This window comes from Myotis lucifugus, unplaced genomic scaffold (assembly GCF_000147115.1).
Source record: "Myotis lucifugus unplaced genomic scaffold, Myoluc2.0 scaffold_16, whole genome shotgun sequence".
Taxonomy (NCBI): domain Eukaryota; kingdom Metazoa; phylum Chordata; class Mammalia; order Chiroptera; family Vespertilionidae; genus Myotis; species Myotis lucifugus.
Genome location: NW_005871064.1, coordinates 1,601,680 through 1,624,810, shown reverse-complemented (window position 1 = coordinate 1,624,810; position 23,131 = coordinate 1,601,680). Strand labels below are relative to the sequence as shown.

The 23,131-nt window shown below is 51.4% G+C and overlaps 1 protein-coding gene across 1 annotated transcript in view; it reads right to left on the bottom strand.

Annotated features, from left to right (window-relative positions):
• MYO5B (myosin VB) overlaps nucleotides 1–23,131 on the bottom strand; it is a 177,626-nt gene that overhangs the window by 107,316 nt on the left and 47,179 nt on the right. The window contains exons 3-4 of the mRNA XM_023750796.1: nucleotides 7,611–7,721; nucleotides 1,281–1,452 (exon numbers count right to left, since the gene is read on the bottom strand). Of these exons, the coding sequence (XP_023606564.1) occupies nucleotides 1,281–1,452; nucleotides 7,611–7,721 (283 nt within the window). The remainder of the gene's footprint in view (nucleotides 1–1,280; nucleotides 1,453–7,610; nucleotides 7,722–23,131) is intronic.

The following is a 23,131-nucleotide window of genomic DNA, read 5'->3' as shown; positions in this document are numbered from 1 at the left end:
CCTAAAATGTCTCAGCTCCCTCCAGGGCAGAAATGAGTGCCTCTTACTGAGTTGAATTCTGTGCTGCACCAGCCACTCTCACAGCTGAAGCATCTGATAGATACGTACAAACACCAGGACCTCTCTTAGAGGGGATGCTTTTAAAAAGTGAAGCTGTTCAAAGAACTTATATGCATATGTGCATAGACCAAGGACACAATAGTGTAGCGAAGGCCTGGGGTGGGCAGGGGCTGGGTGGAGGGGGGAAAGAGGAGGGTAGAAAGAGGGACGTCTGTACTACTGTCAATAATTTCAATAATAAAAATAAAAAGTGAAGCTGATGGTCATTTGTCATGTTCTCCTAAAAGGGGAGATTTAAAAAATCTTATTAATAAGAACACTTATGGAAGGCTCTAGTAATTGATGGTTTCTTTCAAATAAACTCCCACTTGCAATTCGGATGAAGGAGCTTTTGCAAAACTACCTCACAAGTGCCGAAATAAACCTGCTATTCGCCACTTCTCAAAGCTGGCAGGAAAGCTCACTCTAACTTAGAAGCTAAGGGATCGATTCCAGACCAACGTGGAATATCAGGGTGAGCAGGTCCCTCGTGCCCTACAGCCCCACCCATGATCACAGACACCAGGCTCTCAGCCCCATGAGGCAGCTCTCAGCCTGGCGCCTCAGCCTCCTAAAATAAAATGTCCCTCCAGCAACGGCTTACAGGGCTCCTGTTTCCACCACACCACTGAACGATACTCTGCAAAGAGGAACCCACATTTAGAACGGGAAACTGAGAAATTTCTAGAAAAACAAGTATGAGAGAATTCCAGGGCTTTTAGGTGGAAGCATTTGTCATGGCTTCTGTTTATGAACTTGACAAATGTTCGTCATGCACCATGTTGGTACCTGGGCCAGCGAGGGGGTCAGAGAAAAAGGTGGTTCTTTCACCGAAAAATAAGCCAGGTACAGACACGGGAGTGCGCTCGGTGGTGATAGGGACGCCCGAGCTAGGACAACGTTCTCCTAAGACTCCAGGCTGTGCCCAAGCCTGTCAAGCCACACAGTGTGGGCCCTGCTCCCTGGGAGAGCTGGGTTAACACCAGTCACCCACAGAGAAGTCGGGCAGCCGAATGAAGCCCCATCCACTGTCTGCAAACCTTCGCAGGGTCTCAGATGGGAGGTGCTTATTATACAAATGAGAGTGAAAGTAGGATTCTTAACCACTGGAGTTTCACACGGAAAATCTGAAGGTTGTATGCACGTTCAAAGGCATGCACCCAAGAGACGCCCCCACTTACCACAGTACGTGTAGATATGGTTGGACTCCAGGAAACGGACCTTTAAGTTATGCAAAACGGCAGGCTCGTGGAGATAGCTGAGGGCAGTGAGGTCATTTTCTCCCACCAAGATATCTGGGTTCCGCAGGAAGGGCAGCTGCTTGCTTTGGGCATCGATGGGGTATTCCCGAATCTAAATGCAAGAACAGACGCAAAAAGGCAGGGTGATGAAGCATGCAGCCTGCGTTCCATTCCTGTCTTGTTGGCTGGGACCACTATCCTAGGGTGATCACAAGTGATGAAGATAAAGAACATGTTTGAAGGAAAGGCACACTGAACAAAATACCTGTGTTGGACAAGACACCAGCCCAGGTGGAAAATCTGCTGATAACATAATCCCAGGCAATCAGGTAAGAGACCTAATGACACGAGAAATTCAGGAAGCACAACCAGATGGAGTAAAGCGCTCTGCTTCTCAACGGAAAAAATACTTACTGAGTCTTTAATTCTGGTTGCAATAGGAAGACTGCTGTGTCTCCCACCCAGGAAACCTTTGGTTGCCCCATTGCATGCTGGTGTTTCTTTATTCTCTCTCCCATCAACCAACACATTCACTGTTTACTTGGATTACCTTGCAACTGACACACTGCCCTCTGTAAGTGTCCGCAAGATGTACATATATTTTCCACAACCTAACTGCAAGCTACTCTAGGGCAATCATTTCACTTTGACCTAAAGTATAATAGGAGCTTGAGTGTGTGTGTGTGTGTGTGTGTGTGTGTGTGTGTGTGTAAAATCAGGGAGTGTGAATACACATCTTAAGTTCAAATCTCAAGTGCAAGGTGTACCCTTGTGCTCTTAGCACATGGATTACATAAGTTGACTGACAGGATATAATCATAACTCTGATTACATGTGCACCAATATATACATATAATTACTAAAAAATGGTGGTGGTGTTTTTAAACATTTAAACAGGAAGAATTTGACTACTGTTTTATCTAAGTGTACGTTTCTTATAGGGCTCTTAAGAATCATCTGAGAGCTTATAAAAACAGTTCCCAAATACAACTTATGTTCAGGAATTCTGGGTGTGGCCCAGGAAGCTGAATTTTTTAAAATCCGCAAGTAGTTCGAATACAGGTGGTTCATTATTTTAAGAATCACTATTCTGTACAAGCCTTTCATGACATTCTATGGACATAGCCTCAAGTTGCTGAGATAACAGTCAAATTCTGAGAGAATATACAGATCAATGCCCCCTCCTATCCCACTCTTAGAGGGGCTTGGATCACCAGGTCCTAAGGCATATTAATAAAGCCCACAATTAAAGTGCTATGATACTAGCACTAACATAGGAAAATGAGTGAAATGGAATAGCAGATCCAGAAATAAATGCAAGCACTTATGGAAAATTAGTTCATGATAACATCAAAATTGCAAATAAATGATTAAAAGGACTTTTTCAAATAAGAGTAGTAAACTAGTAGCCACTGAGGAAAAATATTGAGCCAGCGTTCTAGTCTCAGTCCCTTACACCAAAATAAATTTCAGAGAGAACACATGAAAATTAAAAACCCAAAAGAAAAACAAAACCAATAAGAAAATATGGGCAAATATCTGTAAAAGTTTTAGAAGGAATTGCAACTTTTAAAGATCAATGCAAAAGCTAGACTATAATTTGACTATAATACAGAACTTTAAAGCCACCATAAAACACGCCATATGCAGAATAAAATGGGAGAAGGGGACAGCAATTCTGCATTATATGACAAAATTAATAATCCTAAAATCCAAAATGTTTTAGGAAATCAGAGAGAAAACCAACACCCCAACAGAAAATTGTGCATAGAATACAACACATACACACAGTACGCCGCCCCCCCCCCAAATGTATTCACACTTTAATAGCTGATAACTCACTTAATTTTCACTCCTTTTCAGGTTTAACTGATTTGAAATAATGGGTGAAGCCAGACTAAGCTTTGAACAAAGAAAATTTATCCACTAGACTTTTTTATGGGGATACATAAAAGATATAGTTTACAGCACAAAACCAGCAACAGTTGACAAATTGAGGGTGCACAAATACCAAATGAAATGATTCTTGATGTTTGCAATTCTGTTGCTTCGTGTTATCGGCAGTGCCTAGAGCTCATTTATATAGATTCTCCTAACTTTTGAAAATAAACACTGACTTTATAAGCATTCAAAGTGTGTATACATTTTTTGGGACACCCAATAGATATTAATCAAGGCTCCTTTCTGCCAGGGTTCTTGTCCCAGCATCAAGAAGGGTTCAGGAATCTGGAGAAGGCTGTGCGTAGATGTTAAATAGGAATCCAGAGACTAATAAAGAGCCCGGAGACGAGATATAATTTTGAAAGGCATTGGGGGTCAGAGGAGCTTAGCTAAAGGAGCTAAGATCTAAGGTCTTAAGTCTAAGGCCTTAGGTTCTCTCCGTCCCCAGGACCCCATACTTTTTATTAACACAACTTGTCCTGAGGCGAGGCAGAGATATACACTTCAAAGGGTCAGGGTTTGGTACAGAGTCCGTTGTCAGAATGGGGGAATTAGCCTACGGCTGTTCAGGTGTTTGGCCAGTAGGAGGCAATAACACGTAGATTAAGATGCCCTTTAACTGTCTGGCAGCCAAGAATCAATTTAATGTATCCTATTCAGGTTTGGGGAAATGCCTAGTGACTACATGTGTGACTCAACCCCGTTGAGTCCCCAAGTCTCATCAACCTTTTGAAGAAACTCTTGAAATTATGACATGCTGGAATTGGTCTCTGGCACCTTTCTTTCTGGGCAAAGCTCCTTTATTTATATCAACCTTACTCTACACAGGAGACAAGTAAACACTATATGAACATGATGCAGACAAAACTTACAAAAGGCGGGAAACTAGGGGAAATGAAGGCTTGATCTTTATCTCAATGAATTCTAGAGTGGCTGGCCCCCTTCACCTCCTGCTGAGCAGTGATACCCCTGGGACCCTAACCAGACCTCCCTGAGCCACTGCAGGGTTCCCAATGGACCATTCCTTCCCCACCCTCCTCCCCGCTAGGAGCACATCTGCTCGGCATCTCTGAGTGGCTCCTCCCCAACTCCTCCCACCCCCACCCCCCCAACCCCGTGGGGAAGAGGCACAGGGAACAGCCAATAGCAGGGCCCCAGAGGTCACCCAGCCAACTCCAGCTTTCAGATTCGAAAGCCGGGCCCTGAGCCCAGAGCCTGTAAACCCTGAGGCAGAAATGCTGGCATCCCATCTTTTGTCAGATGAATCTCCCTTCAAAATACTCTCCAGCAAGTATGCAGAGGGACGCGCATATGCATGAAAACACGGCCCACACATAAGCGAGTGGTATTGGTTACAGGAAAATTGATAAGGAGCAAAAATGCCCAGAGCAGCAGAAAAGGGGCAGAAGTGCAAGCTCAGCATGCAAAGCCACCGACTCCCGGGCCTGCGCATACCGCACACCGAGAGGGGCGGCAGGGCCTGAGACGCAGCGGATCTTTTTTCTTTAACAGGAATTTGATTCTAACGCTGCCACAAGTGTCGAGCGTGGACCACTAACAAGGTTTTATTCGAAATCTAAGGGGTTATGATGTGTTCAGGGATCATGAACTTTTTGGCACAAAAGACTGCACTACATAATTGCTGGGCCTTTGGAGGTGGGAAAAAAGACTGGATGTTAACAACACATCACAAAATCAATGCTCAGCCCCCCACTTGGAATGGACCCCAGCCTCCGCCCGAGACCAGGATCATGAAGGCAGCAGGGAACAGGCGGACAACAGACTGCACCTGGAGACGGACGGTGGTGATGGCTGCACTGCAATGTCAACGCCCTTGGTGCCCTGACCTGGGCGCTTAGACACGGCTGGGATATGCCAAGACCTGGGTCGAGCACGTCCCCCTTTTTAAAGTCCGTGTGTTCCCGTCTTTCTCTCACTAAGGCTGGGCCCTTTACATACAGGGAGTCCTCGCCATCCAGGTGGCTGCTGGATAGTGGATACAGAACTGAAATGCAAAACCATGGAAACGGGGAAGTTATCCCCGCCACCAGAGGGCAGAGCCCGGCAGTTTGTAGGGGGCTGGGGCAGGAGAGAGGAGGCCTGCTGGGCAGAGTTCCACTCCCCTCCTGGCAAAGAATGAGGAAGCTACACTTATCGCCACATTCTGCTTTCACAGAGATGCAAGAGCCAGTTCGAAAACAGTCCTGCGCTAAGGCTAGCACACCTCGAGGCTGTGCACCCATCGCGGCTGGGGAGGGAAAGAGAAGACACTGTCCACGCAGGGCAGGACTCGCTCGCAGCTGGGAGGCACACATGGCTCGGTTTTGGCCACGCGGATCATGCCTCACTGCCTCCATACAACTCTTTCAAAACACCCACCCCCTTAAAAGATCAACTGAAATGAAATCTGTTGGCGAGGATAAACCATTCGAGTGGGTGAACTAATTTCACTTTGTCTCGGGCGGGGTGTGGGGTGGGAAGTGTTCAACGTGGTAAACACGGTCCCATCTGCTGGGAATTTTGTTTCTCGCTTCCAAACGAAGGGGAGGCTGGCAGAGCGCCTGCCGGGAAGGGAAGGGAGTGTGCACACCTCGCAGTCAACATCTCTCACAAACTCCCTGGTCCAGCTTCATCGAGGCACGCGCTCAGGTGGGTACAAACCCAGTGAGTGGGGGAAGGATGGTCACGCTTCCCACTAACCAACGAGTTAATCACCAACCACAGCAGATGCCATGTCAGCAAAGCCCAAGACACGGGCCATTTCTCAAGGGGGGTCATTAACGAACTAGAAAGACTCTAAGACCAAAATGCTTGAAAGAAGGAAAAACAGTGAGAGGGAATGGTCAAGGGCTAAGGACGGGCACAAACTTAGTGCTCCTGTCGCTCAGATGGAGGCAAATGCCCCTCCTGCCGTCCTCCAAGCAATGCCTGCTCCGCAGCCCCTCACACTCAACCCCCGTTCCGCCACCTCACTCAAAACCTGCTTCCTCCCAGGCTCCCCCACTGCAGACCTTGCACGGTGACCTCTGCCTGCACCCTCCCCACCACTGGCCCCTTCTCACTGTCCCACCAGGGGCACTGGCCCTTCCTTCCCTTCAACACACCTAAGGGACACACGGAGGCCTTGGGCTTCCGCACACACACCTGCCCGGGCCCACGGCACCTGAATCGTCAATGGCTGGCTCCCCCCACTCCTCCCTCAACATCCCCACTCAGCAGGCTCGCTCCTTTAGGTTCCCTCCCACACCTCGCCCACCTGCCTCTATGACTCCTGCCACTTTGCCACACCGTGTTCATGCTCACTGTGGCCTCCGGCACTGAGCTGCTCCCCGGAAAGGCAGGCCCACAACCAATCCCTCATGCACCCCCGAACCCAGCACAGAGCGAGCTTTCAAATAGTTGTGAAACGCACACATCACAGAGGCGGCTGGTCACAAAGGCCCATGGAAAGAGAAACTGAAGCAGACACAGGAGAACAGGATTTCACGGTTACTGCCTGTCTTTCTTTCCAGCAAAGCCACCTGAAAGCCAACTCATGAGAAAGAAATCTCACTGCACAGCTAACACATGTCGAGTGCCCAGGCTCCAGGCTCCACCCCGGGTCATACTGTAACTCACCTCATCCTCAGAGTGCCCGAGGCAAACTACCCCAGACGAAGTAACAGGCACAGAAAGTGCTGATCTGCATCAGGCACAGAGCTAAGGATGGCCGCGCAGGGATCCCAACGCAGGGATCCCAACCCAGGCAGGGGCGTCCAGGCTGGTGCTCCCACCACGGCACCATACATGTCTCCGTGCAGCAGCTACCCCAGCCGTGGGCAAACTACGGCCCGCGGGCCAGATCCGGCCCGTTTGAAATGAATAAAACTTTAAAAAAAAAAAGACCGTACCCTTTTATGTAATGACGTTTACTTTGAATTTATATTAGTTCACACAAACACTCCATCCATGCTTTTGTTCCGGCCCTCCGGTCCAGTTTAAGAAGCCATTGTGGCCCTCGAGTCAAAAAGTTTGCCCACCCCTGAGCTACCCCATCACCTCCCGGGGTTGCCTCCCACGGAGGACACCCCCATTCCCCCCACTCCACTGAGAAGAGTCTGGCCTCGGCCACCAGAGACCTCCCAGCTGCTGACACCCAGGGGCACGTATGTTATGTGACATCCACGGAGCAGTTTCACGGTTTGGCACTGCCACGCACATTATCATCAACAGCGACAGGAAAGATGCCCGGGGCTCAGAAGCCCCTCCTGCAGGAGAAACCCAAGCCCACCGGTACCGCCCAGTCCTGCTCAGCGGACCGGGCAGGCCCGCCCCTCGACCCGAACTTACAGTGTCATCTTCCAGTCTGAGCTGGAGGCTCCTGTCCCCCTCCTTGTAGTCCCTGGTTAACTCGGCCGGGCGCCACACGTCCTCGGGGTCAGGGATCCAGACCCTGGTGTTCTGAAAGATTCAAACAGAAGGAACTTAGACACACAAGGAAGCTTCCAGGTTTCTAATCACGCGCCGCTGTCTAAGGGGCCTCGGGAGAACCGAAGCCGCAGACACATTTCCTCCCTCTCCTTCCAGGACCACGGAGACCCAGCGCCATGGTAACAGTGAAACACTCACAGGGAGCAGAGGGCAACCTCTAGGTCTAAGAGGATTTCACACATCAGTGACAGGAGAATTCTACCAGGGAGACTGCAAGCCTGCCTCTGGCTTTGATTTTATCCAGAGGTTTACGCCATCATCTCCAAAGGCCGTACAAAACAGCAGTGCGCCGCAAACAACAAAACAACATGTGTAAAACCCAACAAGCCCGCAAATCTCCAATCTTCCAGATTCTTGGAAATCTCTGCTCGATACTCAGAGGAATCAGTAAGGAGAGAATGGGCATCGTTGGACACCTGGTGTATACATAAAACATATTGTGATAAGCACCCTGTAATCCAATACAAACATGGAGCTCTGTCCTCTGACCTTAAGGCACATGTAACCTAGTTGGGCAGGTAATTCGCATAAAAATGTACCCTGAGGGGGGATGTGTCTGTTTCCTCAAGAGAGAGCAATAGCTCCTCATTGGGGGAGGGCAAGACGAGAGAGGGGGGGCAACAACAGTTAATGGCGACTTGGAAAGAGAGGAAGTAGACGGCCAAGTTCTCCTATAAGTTTTTAAAGGGTGGTGTATAAAAGATCTGACTGAGCAAGCTTTAGACTCAACCCAGTGGGCATCTAACATGTGCCCCCTCTGTGCCAGCTGCTGCCTCGTCGCCTCCGTCTCCACCAGAGACGCACGTGGCTGCGTGCTGAGATGACAGCAGCGCGTTGTTACTCGAGAATAAAGGAAACCCCGTGTTGTGAGTGCCCATGGGTGACGCCTGCAGGCAGGTCCCCTCAGCTTCCTGCCTCCCACCTTCATCCTACTTCATGGACTCTCAGCTGAACGTGCCTACGAATTCCTCAGCAGAGCTGTTTACCCAACGTCACGCAGGCCACACTTGATGAGCAATTTACAGGACTTCCAAGGGCAATTCTAACCATAATCAAATTTTGCTTTACGTGCTGCCTTTGCAAACAACCCCCACCGCCTCTTTCCTCCTCCTCCACCCCCCACCCCACAAAGATGCATGGCCTCTGGAGCCCAGCGCCAGGGGGAACATGATCAGTGCAAGGTACGCAGCCGAGAGAACCGATTGAGAGAGGGAGGGACGGCATCACGGAGCCAGCGAGACTGGGGGAGGCAAGGCGTGATCTGCACGGGGGAGATGGAAAGAACTTGGAGGGAAGGGGTTCCTTCAGGGTCATGAACATGTTTTTAACTAGATAAAGGGGGTGGGTACACAACACTCTTTTAAATGCCAATGAACTGTTCACTTTAAATAGTCAACTTTGTGTTATTCGAATTTCACCTATTTTTTAAAATTTTTGTTTTGGCTGAAGATGAAGCACATGCTCCCTGTACACTGTCTGCGGGCAAGGACTCTCCCTGCCAGTCGCTGGGAAGGCGATGAGATAAAATGTATGCTTCCAACAGAAAGCCATCCTTCCTGAGAGCCAAGCAGACACGCTCTAGAACCAAGGTTCTTTGTTGCCTCTTCACATTCTCATCTTTGAGGAATTCCTCTGAACAAATCCGACCTCTCGCAGCTTTCCTGGCGGCGGCAGGCTGTAGGGAAGACAAGCTCGCGCACAGCACTCATTCCAGTGCCATCTGTCCCCGCGGGACCTCGCATGGCCTTAAGGGATGGGCATGTTTGCTTTCATCATATCGAAGCAGAGTAACAAGTCAGCTCAGCTCACTTCTTCCCTCTCTGCAGGGCCGCACAGAGGCAGCTCTCAGACCCACAGCTGCAGGGACTGGCCACCTGTGGCCACAGTGCTCCACCTTGGAGGCACGTCACATCCCCGGGAGCTGTGCCAGCTTCCCATGCCAGGCAACCCCTCAGGCCCACAGCATCCGTCCCCGGGTGGGAATCAGGCAGTGTTTTCAAGCTCCCCCGATGCATTCAATGTGTGAGCAAGTTTGAGAACCATGGACCATGCGGTTTGATTGGGTAACTGTGGCTCCCAGGGCACCACGGGCCCTAGAGGCTCCTCCCACCAGCCGGTGGTGGACTGAGAAGTCCAGCCCTGGAGACTTTCTCCCGAGCTAACGCACTGGCCTCAGAAAGCCCCGGCTGAGATGAGAATTCGATGTCGAGGAGCGGAGAGCACTTCCCTGTGCATGCTAATCACCATGCAGCGGGCGGTGATGGAGCACGTGGGCTCAGGGCCAAGCAGCCGGGTGGGAATTCCACCCCCACCAACACGTGGGCAGGTTGCTGAACGGGTCTGAGCCTCGGTTTCCTCAGCTGTGCCATCGGGTGAAAGTCAGACACTCACGAGGCTCTGAGAATGAGATGAGATCCCACGCCTCAGAGTATGTGATGCAGCGCGAGCAAGAGTGACAGAGATGAGGGTCCTGTTCCTGTTCCGTCTGGAAGGCAGGATCCGGACGGGATCTTGCACAGGATGGAGGGATGGGAATGGGAAAGCGACCAGCCTCGGGTGTCCCACGCACGGGGCCCCTCTGGACATCCCACAAGTGATAGGGCACAGGTGGCCATGCCTTGCCTCTGACCAGTTCCTGGATGTAGCCTTCCACTCCACCCGCGAGAAGCGGTTCTCAGTGCAGACTGGCATCTAAGAGTTACCTGCACATCTGAAAAGCAGACCGGCAGCCCCGTGTTCCATGCTTGAATAATGAAGATGAAAACTTTGGGAGTAGGGCCCAGCACTGTGGTTTTTGTTTTGTCTTATTTTAAGCTTCGCAAGTGAAGGGTGTACCGTCCACGTCGAAACCACTCTTCCAGAGTGAGCCTCAGAGCCAAAGGGAAGAGAACCCTGGGCACCTGCTCCCTGGAATGACGGATGCCCCCTCCATAACCTTACACTAATGTGAGTAATTTCAGGCACTTTAATCACTTCATGTTACTTTTAACACGAAGGTAAGGTAAGCAGGGTTTATGGCTAATATTTCAGAGGAAAAAACCGTGGGTACAAAGTACTAATTTGCCCAATTTCATGGTGAAGAGTGTGTTTGGAGCAGGAGCAATATTTCTCCGTCTCCCCCTCATGGAGAAATACTGACTTTCTTATAGCAGCCCAGGGCCACCGCGTATACATTTCACAGAGTACAGTGTCTTGTAATTACACATGAGCAAGCAGTGCCAGTGCCCGCTTAGAATGACACTCCGAGGGAAGCCACCAGGCGGCTCCAGCGTTAATGACTGGGCAGGTGGAAGTTTGGGTGGCCACGTCCCTTGCCTTGAGGCACGGCGGCCGGGGCAGAGTCCCCTGGGAATGGACGAGAGGGGACCCCGCGGCTAATCCAGCTGCTGAGTGGGTAACTGCCTGTGTTTAGGGGACAAGGACAGGCCCACGTTGTTCATGGCTGTGCCCTCACACGGACAAGAGGCCAGGGTTTCGCAGGCACTCACCTCTCTGCTCTGTAATTAAAATCCGGGCTCTGAGCGGGTGGGGCGAAAGGGAAGTGTTTGATAAAACAAGGAAACAGTCAATAGCATTTGCTCAGGAATGAGTTTTGTTCTAGAACTCAGCGGGAAAGGTGCAAGACCTTGTTGACAAGCTCCCATCGCTCACGGAGCACAGAAGCCACCACATGTCTCCATACGGGACCAGTCTGAGGTCCATCCCAGAGGTTCGGGGAGTGAAGGAGACCTGAAATGCTCCCTCCAGGGGCTCAGACACAGATGATCCCCACAGAACCTGTGCACACAGCCTCCTCCCTCCCGTCTGCTGGGGAGTCAGTCCATCCTCCTCCCGCAGCGGCAGGTCCAGCTTCCTGGTTTCCGTTTACTCATCCATTAAAGGCTTCCTGGACCATAATACCTCCCCTTTTCCCTGAATGCCAGAGGAATTAGATGTCACACTACATTAGAGATGCCTAAGTACACTGTTTATCCAGAACTAAGTCACTGAAAATCCACGAGTAATTTCTGGGCTGCTCAGGTGGGTTCTTGAGACCCAACCAGATCCCTTCAGAACTTGCTCCTGACTCTACTCCAGGTGAAGAGGAGCTGAAACTTAATGTGGAGACTGGGGGAGCAAAACCACGCAGCATCCTTAGGTCAAGGAGGATGCAAAAAAAGCAGAGAAGCAAGCTTCGTTCTGTAACGTATGAAATGCTCGGCTAAATGGCAACGTTGTACTAAAACCCAATGCTTCCTTTTACTTAAACGAAACAAGAGTCAAACATGCCGAAGGCAGGGCCATCTCCATGTCTCTGGCACGGGCCAGCCCACGCAATCGCAGCTTTGATATTTGCTACCTTACATACCAGACGCTGAGCTAAATGTGTTATATACATCATTATATGCCCCTGTCTTCAAGGGTGTCAGACACATCATGCAATTCATCTACCGGAAAGGGCATAACTGCTTGGCCAGCACGGAAATCCACAGCACGTGACGGGACCTAACCTCGTCCTGGTCATCAGGACAGGCGTTGCTGCAAAAGCAAGATTCCAGCTGAGCCTGGATGGACAAGGAGGAGATGGACACAGCAGGGAGAAGAACGTCCTAGGCTGAGAGGGTATCAGTGGGACAAGCCCGGGGCGGGAAGGCGCAGGGCTCGCAGAAGAGCTGAAAGCAGCCAGTGTGGGTGGGACAGAGGCGGAGCAAAGGGCTCGGACTGACACAGGGGAGACCTGCAGGGGTCCCCGGAGCCACGTGGCAGAGTTTCATGGCTGATGGGAATGTCTGCACAGGCTTTAACCACGAGGAGAGACATGGTCCAAACCACACAGTTAAGGGATCGGTACTTTCAGATCAATGGGTGAGGGACAGAAGCCTGTCTCTGGGTTCAGCTAACTCTTCCAATGGGCGTGCTCCAGGCCTCCACCTCTGTCCTCCTGTGCACACACACACACACACACACACACCCCACCCCGAAGCAGGGGGTGTCCCTGTAGTTCTGCCCCGAGTGTTCCTCTGACTGCACCACTAGGTCCTTCATCATTCCACACAGCTAAGCGCCACTCCCACGATGTGTCACAGTGACACGCTTCCACAGGCCGATCCTCTTCACCCGCGTCTCATTTTACTTCATCCTCAACCAGGTCTCCCTGCTTTTTCCCACGGTACTTTGTCCCCTGGGGCTTATTTGGAGTTTCACAGAGTTAAGCGGAAACGTTGACCATGAAGAATGAATGTCGGGTCTGGGTACACCGGCAAACAGGCCCAGGAATAGCGTCTAAGGTTCTGGGGCCTCAGGGAAAAGGGAAAAAAGGCTCCACAAGCAACACGCACACTGAGCTGCAGCCACAAGCCTGACTGTGACTTTAGAGCTAAGACATTCAGTGAGCGTCTCCTGCTAAAACCATCGCTCACCAAAGCCCTTAAAGCTCTGCCTCTGGGTTCCTCCTGGTGCTGAGGATGACTGGGCAGCCATCATCAATAACGCAGCCTGCCGGTGTGGAACGGAATCATTCTTTGGAGAGCTCTACCCAGCGTTAATATCAAGCAAATGTGCTGTCGGGGAGCCATAGACTTTCTCGGACGATCACGGCTAACGCATCTTCTTCACAGCAGGTGATCATGTGTTAGCGACCAATTCAGATGTAGGTTTACGCTGAAGTGTCGCTTCAGGTCCTGTTGAAAGGTGGTGCTGTGGTTTGAAAGAACTGCTGACCAACCCTCTAGGTTACTAACCAGGAAAGACTTGGGAGGGTTTTAGAAAAGAGGGAAGGACATGTGGCTGGTGTCGCCTGGGCCCTTTAAGGCTCTTTTCTGGAGGATGTGGTGGGAAGGGGAAGGACTCCGCTCAAGGAGACAAGCTAAAATGAGAGGATGCGGGTTCATCTTCTCAGCCTAAAACCTCCCTCCCTCCAGCATTTACCGTGATGACCCCTGGAAGAGGGGGTACAGAATGAGTGGGGGTCCCCTGCACCTCCTGTTGAACTTGTTCACGGCAGGCCCTTGCCGGAGCTCATTTTGGATGTGGAGATGGAGGCCTCTGCTTGCGGCCTCCCCCACTCACCTGAGCAGCATCAGCACCCGGTGAGCGAGCTGCTCTGAAAGGCGTCAGGCTCTCCCTGCTACTGTTAACACAGGGACCCAGGAGAGGAGGTGGCAAAGGAGGGCTCAGTCTTGCTCGTGCTCTCTTCCTTACCCAGTAAAGCACAGCACGTTCTAGGAAAGATATAACACTTTTTAAAATATATATATTTTATTGATTTCAGAGAGGAAGGGAGAGGGAGAGTTAGAAACATCAATAATGAGAGAGAATCATTGATTGGCTGCCTCCTGCACACCCTCTCCTGGAGATCGAGCCTGAAATCCAGATATGTGCCCTTGACCGGAATCAAACCCAAGACCCTTCAGTCCGCAGACCAACACTCTATCCACTGAGCCAAACCACCTAGGGCTATAAAACACTTATAAACTGGAAACATTTTAAGTACAGAGAAACTAAAAACTCGGAGGCAACTTGAGTAAGACCCATTCTCCAAAAAATTCTCACTTTCATACAACTGGCTGACATGCTAGATCACCAATAAGCTCTTGGCAAACACTTTAGTGGATTAATGGTGGGTATGGAAATAGATGTCATTCCAGGTCTTACACAGGCAAGGTGTTCAACCACTCAGATTCCCGGACAAAGCCTGAGTAACACTGCACCCTTTCCAGAACCACAGGTGCTAAAATTGGGATGCGCCCGGGTCCACAGCTCTGTCCTTCCCCGGGCCTGTGCTGAGGCCCAGCACGGCGTGGATGGGAGCCTGGGGAGACATCCCACAGCAGCAGCTGCAACACCTCCAGCAAAGGTAGGTGGTCCAGGCAGGACCCACCTTTAAGTAAAAACGTACGAAAGGAAGAAAAGCTATCACCCCGCTTTGGTACACAGACAGAGTCATATTCACGCTTTCCAAGATGACAAAGAACGTGGACCTGGGACGGTCCAGCAGGGGCGACTGCGTCTTGGTGTGCAAGGTGTGCTGGTCTGGTAAGCAGGTTACCGGGGGCACGACCTCCCTCGGCGTCTAAATCACAGAACGGCCATGAATTTCAAAGCATTCACATTCTCCAGGCCTTGGCTTCCCCAGTGAATAGGCTAAACTAATGAAGCTCTGAACGCTACGTCTGCATTTATCACTCAATCACCTCTACCCTTTCACCTCTACCCTTTAGCAGGTGAGGGAAACAGTGCCCAGAGCTCACTGCTCTCCTGAGTTAAAAAGTGGCTCAGTGGTTGAGAGTTGACCTATGAACCAGGAGGTCACGGTGCGATTCCTGGTCAGGGCAAATGGCCAGGTTTCGGGCTTGATCCCCAGTCGGGGGTGTGCAGGAGGCAGCCGACCAATGATTATCTCTCATCACTGATGTTTCTCTCTCTCCCTCTCCCTTCCTCCCTGAAATCAATAAAAATATACTTTTTTTTAAAGTGCCCTGAGAACCAGTAGGGAATGGGTGAAAGGACAGAAGTTCCCTGGTAATACTTAGATATTTAAAACAGACCACTTATGGGTCTCCCCTCTCCTGCTGTACCCACCATCTGCTTGTGTTTAACATGGCACCTTCATATTTTGGTATGAAGCCTGTTTTTACTGCTGACAGAAGGATGAAGAACAGCATCACGTTACAACAGCTTCCCACCCCTCACAGCTGAGATGTTAATCAACAAAATGCCTGCAAATTTCTCCCTGCCGAGTCCTGACACCCCATCCCCACACTCAAGGGCTTCACAGGAGCTGGTGCTGTCCAGCCTCCCGTCCGCTAGCCCACAGCTGGACGAGGCACACGGCCCTGCTCCCCTGTGTCCCCACTAGAAGCCCTGGAGGTCTCCTGGGCACCACCAGGCCCTGTCAATTCTGTAGCGACTCCCTCTGATCCTCTCCACGGGCCCCAGCAAACCCTGCTCTCAGCCCCGTGGAACTGATGCCACGAAGGAGAGCCACTCCGATCGCCCAGGCAAAACGTGGCTACACTGTATCTGCGCTTTTCTAACCAGAGCCCATCAGAGAAAGAATGAAGGCTGAATGGCCCTGAGCACTGGCCTGTGGCCTGTGAGGGCTGAGGAAGAGGCCACAGTCCAGCTCAGGCTCCTCCAGGTCCCAGGGATCCAGTCCAAAGTCTGGAGAGCATCGCAGGCTGATGACAGTCAGCACAGTTTAGGGAGGTGACGACAGGAAACCACGCACGGTCGTGTGTTCAGGGAGGACGGGCTGAGCAAACGTTAGGAACGGGAGTTGGTGGTCTGCAGGCTGGTCCCAGTCGGGTCACCAGCTGCTTCGGGACCGGACAAGCCCCGTGCTCACGGAGGAAGGCCCGCTTCCTTCCTCAGTTTCCTCTCTTGTAGGAACGGCCTGTCCTACCTCACAAGGGCACCAGAGGAGAAGCATTCCAATCAGACATGCTACCCCTCCCAGGGGCAGAAGACGACACTGTGGTAGGAAGTCTTCTAAGACATGGTTTGCCCTGGGGGAGCTAGCAGCAGAGGTAAGCGAAGCATGAAGAAGCAAACGTGAATTAAACATCAATTAAAGGTAAGTGGCGGATGGAGATGGGCACAGAATTAAATCCAGTGAGTGGCACCAGCCCTCAGCGACGCCCAATGGGAGCGCTCTCGGCTGGAAGTCCAGGAGGAGTCTGCAAAGAGGACTTGACCCGCGTGACCCGAAGCACGCGCAGGACAAGGGCTAATACTCCAGGCGGGAAAGGGCGAGGCTACCTGGGCTGAAGCCAGGGACTTTGGGCAGGTGTGCTGGGCTAAGTTCAAAAGGCAGGTCGACGTCCCATCACAGCCGAGGGCTTAATTCCTCACCAAGGGATTATTACCTGGTCCTTTACCCAGAAGAAGCCAGAGAAAACGTATGAGCAGCCGGGTGGTGAGTACAAAGTGTGTTTATAGCTTCCGAGCATCACACAAATGCTTTGTCAACACTGCTATTCTCGGCACCTACCCCTGCAGCCACCGTGTACAGCAAGCATGTCAAACTCAAAGGCTAACACGGGCCAAATAAACAAGGCATGCGGCCCGAGGGCTGCGAGTTCGACATGCTTGGTGTAAAGGGTACCCAGATGGCAGAATAAACACATTAAAAGACAAGATAGACCAGTGGATAATTTATATCAATTTAATCACTGAACAGGACTCTGCACCAGATGGAGCAGGCAAGGTAAGAAAAGCCCAGAACCTCTAACAGCGGTTCTCAACCTGTGGGTCGCGACCCCTGAAAATACATCCTGCATATCAGATATTTATATTACGATTCATAACAGTAGCAAAATTACAGTTATGAAGTAGCAACAAAAATAATTTTATGGTTGGGGGTCACCACAACATGAGGAACTGTATTAAAGGGTCGCGGCATTAGGAAGGTTGAGAACCACTAGAACATAAGCAACTGAACTCAAACCAACCTGAGTTTAGAATGCAGACTTTCTCTATATGAATGTACTCTTAGAAGCCAGGGTTCTAAAACAACTTTCTTTTTTTTTAACTGTTTTTTTAAAATATTTTTTTATTGATCTCAGACAAGAAAGGCGAGGGAGAGGGAGATAGAACCATCAATGATGAGAGAGAATCATTGATTGGCTGCCTCCTGCACGATTGGGGATGGAGCCTACAGCCTGAGCATATGCTCTGACCAGGAATCGAACCGTGACCTCCTATTTCATAGGTCAATGCTCAACCACTGCGCCACCACCGCCCACCACCGCCGAGCTAACACATTCTTGGTCCTCCTCCTTCCCTGGCCACATCACTGCTTAGATCACTGCCTGTGCCCCAGGACTAAGGTGCAGACGGGAGAGAGTCTCTGGATTCCGTGGGTCTGGGAGACGTCACAGAGAGACAGGCTGGTATCTCAGGTGCAGGCCAAGGCACGGAAGAATCCCAGTGTCCAGCGTCTACTGGAGAGTGACGAGTGGGAGTGGGCAAGGCTGAGCCGGGGAGCAGAAGCACCAATCCCATGGCCTGAATCGGGCTATCGTTTCCCCCCTTCACAGGTTAAAGGAAGGGACTGGCTTTCTGAGCATCACTGTGAGTCGGCCATCACACCAGGTGTTCTCTGTTCAGTCTCACCTAATGCTCACAACTCCCCCGTGGAGCACTGCCCCCCTTGTTTCTATCGATGCTGGGGCTGCAGCCCATAGCAGGCAGGTCTCTCTGCCCAGGGCCATGCAGCCAGGGCAGAGCAAGCCCGGGTTCCAGCAGGCTCGAGGTCCTTCCCTCCCCATCCACGCCACACTGCACTCCCCAAGAAAGACCAGGTGCTCTAGGCTTCTGGATTCCAGGAAACAGACACCAAAAGGTGGGAGGGAGCACAGGACAGGAAGCCCAAGTCCCCCATAAACAAGCTGTGACGGGTGGAGGAGAACAGCTTTCTGTCCCTCACGTGAGCTTGGAGCCAGAAACCTGGGCCAATGCCTTCCGGCTCCGGCTCTCCTTCCTGCCACCACAGCCCCATTTCCAAAGACAAACATCAGTGGCAATCTGAAGCCCTACCAGTAAACGTGCCTCGGGCCAGGGCGTGCCAGGCTGCGGAGTGACCAGAAGGCCGGACTTTGTTTCAGCGAGTCCCACGGTTCAGCGAGTCCCACCTCAAACTGCAATCCGCATCTAAGAATGCCTCAAGGATAACCCTGTTAACCTCCCCACATCTCCTGCGTGAGCTCATTGCTTGAAAAATCGTCTCCAATGAAGCCACAGCTGTGGGAGCAAGAAGGTGGGACTGGCAGGGTGTTTTCCTTCTTCAATTGCAAACGATGGATGTGCCAACGAGCAGCCTGGAGCCAGAGGCAGGGCCCGTCCCTGCGAAGGGAGAAGGCAGAGGCTGGGGGTGAAGTCCAGACCCGTCAGGCTGTGGGAACGGAGTGGAAAGTAAGCCCATTGGCGCAGCATGGGCCCACCCCACCCTGTTCCCTCCCAACACCCTCAGGGTGAGGCACTAGGTCAGTGATGGCGAACCTTTTGAGCTCGGCGTGTCAGCATTTTGAAAAACCCTAACTTAACTCTGGTGCCGTGTCACATATAGAAATTTTTTGATCTTTGCAACCATAGTAAAACAAAGATTTATATTTTTGATATTTATTTTATATATTTAAATGCCATTTAACAAAAAAAAATCAACCAAAAAAATGAGTTCGCGTGTCATAGGTTCGCCATCACTGCACTAGGTGACGGAGGGGTAGGACTTGCCTCCATGGGATGGAGCCAGAAAGAAGAACGCTCTCGATGCCCGTTGCTCCAAAGTGGACATTTTTATATGATGTGGGGGGAGCCAGTGGTGACGTGCCCCCCAGACTCGTGGTTCGACAAGAGGCCAGCAGACCTCCACGTGCCACGCATTCGACGTCAGGATAAGGCAGTGGGAAGAGGGGCAAACGGAAAAATTGCTACGTCATCAAAATCCCCATGGAATCATGCTGAACGATAAACCTATGGAGCATGTGCTACGTACAAAGCCCTGTGCAAATCATTAGGAGGAGCCGGGTTCCCACATGAGGAGCACGTCACAACAGGCGGGGGGGGGGGACGGGGGGAACGGGGAACCCCCATCCCATGTCCTGAGGTGTCCCTGCGGCAGAGAGGAGAGTGTCTGAGGAGCCTTGGGTCACCTGAGTCACTAGCCTGCCCATCCCACTCTGTCCAAGGAAAGAGCATTTCAAAGTGGGTGTTTCTTTAAAACCCTGAATTTGATCATGAACCCTAAAAATGACCAGGAAGTGGGAGCTAAGAAAAATATTTTCATGCATCTGGTAGCAGCTAGACCTGGGAGAAAGTTATGAGTCACCTGAGACTCGAACATGCCTTCCAAGAAAGCATCTGCTCTGTGTTCTCCAGGCTCTGCCAGCAGGCCCTCCCTCCTGCTCCACAGGCCCACAAAGCCTGCATTCAGGTCAGCCTCCGCAGTGGCGCCCTCCAGTGGCCAGCAGCCCTCGGGATGAATCATCCTAACTCACCAGGGATTGGCGGGCGGCTCTTCCCAGAGCCTCAGGGACGCCCCCTGCCCCCGCCCATCCTCCCCAAATGGGATGATCCTCAACTCGTAGGAAAACCAACACCTGCTACTTTTAAATAACTCGCTAACAGCCAACAAAAGCTAACCAGTGGCTCAGGACGCTGCCAGCTGATTCACATCCGCCGCACACAGGTGACTGGTCCCCCAGCTCCTGCAGAGCGGGCGGAGGACAGACATCCTCCTGGGGGAGGTGTAAACACGCTCTCCGGGCTGGCTCAGGAGCTTTGTTTGTCAGCCTACAAATCAGGTGCTGGGCGTAATGACTCACATGAAAAAAAGTTGTATTTCTGGGCAAATTTTTCAGTGCAAGTAACACTGAGAATTCTGATGTAAACATGCAGCCTTCTTCCCTCCCCTCTGGTGCGTAAGCTCTGTTAGGAAATAAAACTGAAACCTGGAAAGTCACAACTTCCCACACAGAAGCACACAGGGGAGAAGCGAGAGGGTTTGAAGCCGGTCGAGGGACCCTTTGTGCCCCATTAACTCTTATGTCACATTTCCCAAATTCTTGGTTAAGACAGCTTGAAATTTTACCAAAAAGTGATTCGTTTGGTTTAACAATATTCTTTTCTAAAAAATGCAAATATACCTCTAATAGAAACATGGTATATTGGTGATTCACACCCCCTTCTAACAAATCAGTTCAGTGCCATTTAGAGAAAAAAGAGTTGAAAGCAGCTGGGAGGGAGGGAGCTACCCCCCCTAGTGGTACCACCCTGATCCCCAGGACCATCAGGGGTCTCTGACTCGCTCATCCTCAGGCATATCACCCCAGTCCACTCTGAGGGAGACGGACAAGTAAAAGTCAGTTACAAAATAGGACTCTGTCCTTTCCCTGAACAACTTCCATGGAGGTGTCACGTCAAACGGACCCGGAGCCAGGCTGCCTGCCACTGAGGAGCTGTGTGACCGGGCCAGCTACTAACCTCCCTGGCCCCAGCTTATCATCGATCCCCGGAGGGCAGGCGGGGGATTCCAGGACAGAAGATGCGGAGTTTTTAGAACAGCACCCGGCACCTGTTAGCTGGCACTTAGCAACGCAGGTCACCCACTTGAGCTCAATTTTCTCACCTGTAAACAGGGGACAGAAACCAGAAGACGTGTGCTCCTTTAGCCCTTAATCCAGGAGGAATCAGGTGTCGATTCCGACACAGTGGGGTTTATCCTCTCTTAGCTTTCTCTTTCCAGGTTGTGCTCTTTTTTCTTTCTTGCTTGTTGTGTGTGTGTGTAGGTGTGTGTGTGTGTGTGTTGCCAGATGATAGAATTTTATGGTTTTATTAACACAAATGCAATGTGCACACAAGCTGTCTCCTCATTTTCTTTGCTGTGCAGCCTGGCATTGGGACTGGTGACTCGGGGCAGCTGGGCTGCCCTCTCCGCAGTGTGTGGTTCGGGGAGACACTGTGGGCAACCTCGGCACGTCAGCAGCACTTCAGGCTCCGGGACCTGCGAACGCCATGGGCAGCGTGTGCTTTGTTTTCCTGTTGCTCCATAACCCGTGTTGGCCGTCAAGATCGGCCTGGAGTCCTGCTGGCCTTTCCCGGAGGAATCCGGTGTGGAATCCGACAGAGTGGGGGGTTGTCTGCTCTTAGCTTTCTCCTTCTGGGTTATAGTCATTTTCTTAAAACTCTGCTTCAACCCCTTTTAGTTGTTCTGCTCCTCACTGTGGATTGGAAGGTAGAACAGCACGTTCACAGGGAACATAAGCTCCATCATCTGAGGGTACAGCGGACCCAGGAAAGGAACCTGCCACTCAACGTTCAATTCCTTCTCCCGGCGCCTCGGCAGAAAGATGGTTTGGGCTTAAATACCCTCAGAGCCGGGGAACTCCTCACTCCCACAGCAGCTCTGCACCCGCTGGAGACTCCCCGGTCCTTATGCTCCTACCCTCTGCGAACATGTGGCCACATCTGTGATGCCCCAGATGCCTGATGCTTGTCGCCATGGTAATAGCCGCAGGCAGGTTACAGTTTGGAGGACTTTAAAACGTTATCGAGTTTGAACCTCACAACTTCTCTGAGACGTAAGTAGGGCAGGTATTATTCCATCTCTGGCAAAATAACGGGGTGGAGGGAGGGCTTGGCAAGTTCAGGTGACGCTGCCCACTTTTCCTATGAAACTGCAGAGTCCGGACCCCCGTCTTCTAACGCCAGGTCGGGGCTGTCGGTCCTTTTCTGCCCGCCTGGCAGCTAGAGCCGTGAGGTGCCCACGTTACCCCTGCCCGTAAAGAACAGCACCCGCAGCTCTCCCGGCCCCTCCTGCTGTTCCGTCTCCATGAGTCATCATGCGAGGTCAGCGGGAGTTTTGCCAACGTACGAAGAGCTTAGTATATTACTTTAATTAGGAAACCAAAGGCATAACAGGAAAGGTATTCAGACAGCATGTTTCCTAGAACTTCACAAAGTCCAACCTACAGCAATAATTAGCTGGTGACCAGCTCCGCCTCCACGCCCAGGCTAAACAGAATATTTTAGCCAGTTACGTTCCCAGATGCCAGCAGCCACTCACCTCTCACCACCTCTGGAAATTACACGTAACATAGAATTGAGATAACTCCCCTGGTTAGAGCTCTGCATTATATGGCGATGTAATCAGCCACAGAAGCACAAAGATCATCTGACACGTGCAGGGCGTTTATGGCAGAGCTGTTATCGCCCACAGGGAAGGGCAATCCTTCACAACAGAGTATAATTTGCCTTGTTTTGCATTTCTGAGCGGCTGTATTTCCTATGTCAGCGTTGACCACAGCAGACACGTGAGGGGTTAGAGAGAGGACACAGTTACTTATCAGCCCGTCCCCATACACTGCAATGGCCCAGGAAGGCTTTCGCCGCCTTGCTGTGGGGATGTGGTCCTTTTTAGTGCCAGAGACTGGGATGCTGCAGGCTGAGCTGACAGGAAGTGCTCCACATCCCAGCGGAGTGGGGAGGAGGAGGGGAGCCCGTGGCCGAGTCCGGCTGTCTCATGGTGCAAGGAAGGGGCTGTGGCCACCTGCGCTGGGGAAGCTGAGGAAGGCAGCCAGGCAGTGACTGCAAGCCCCCGGTCTCAGCTCAGAACTCGGGGTCTCCTACCACGGAGCCTCCACAGCTGCTCCCGGGAAAGCCTGCCCGGCGGGGCTCCTTTCCAGGATCTTTGTCAGTGTTTCCTACACCTAATAGATCACCTTTGACTCTCGGTACACAGGCAGGAGGTGTCCTCTGTCTTCACTAACAACATCACATTAATAAAACATACTTGGATCCATTCATTCAAATAAATATTGAAGCGCCTGTGTGGCAGGTGCCAGGACAGATGCATGAACGACTCAGGTGCAGTTCCTAGTCCTCAGAGGCACCTCTGAGTTTGC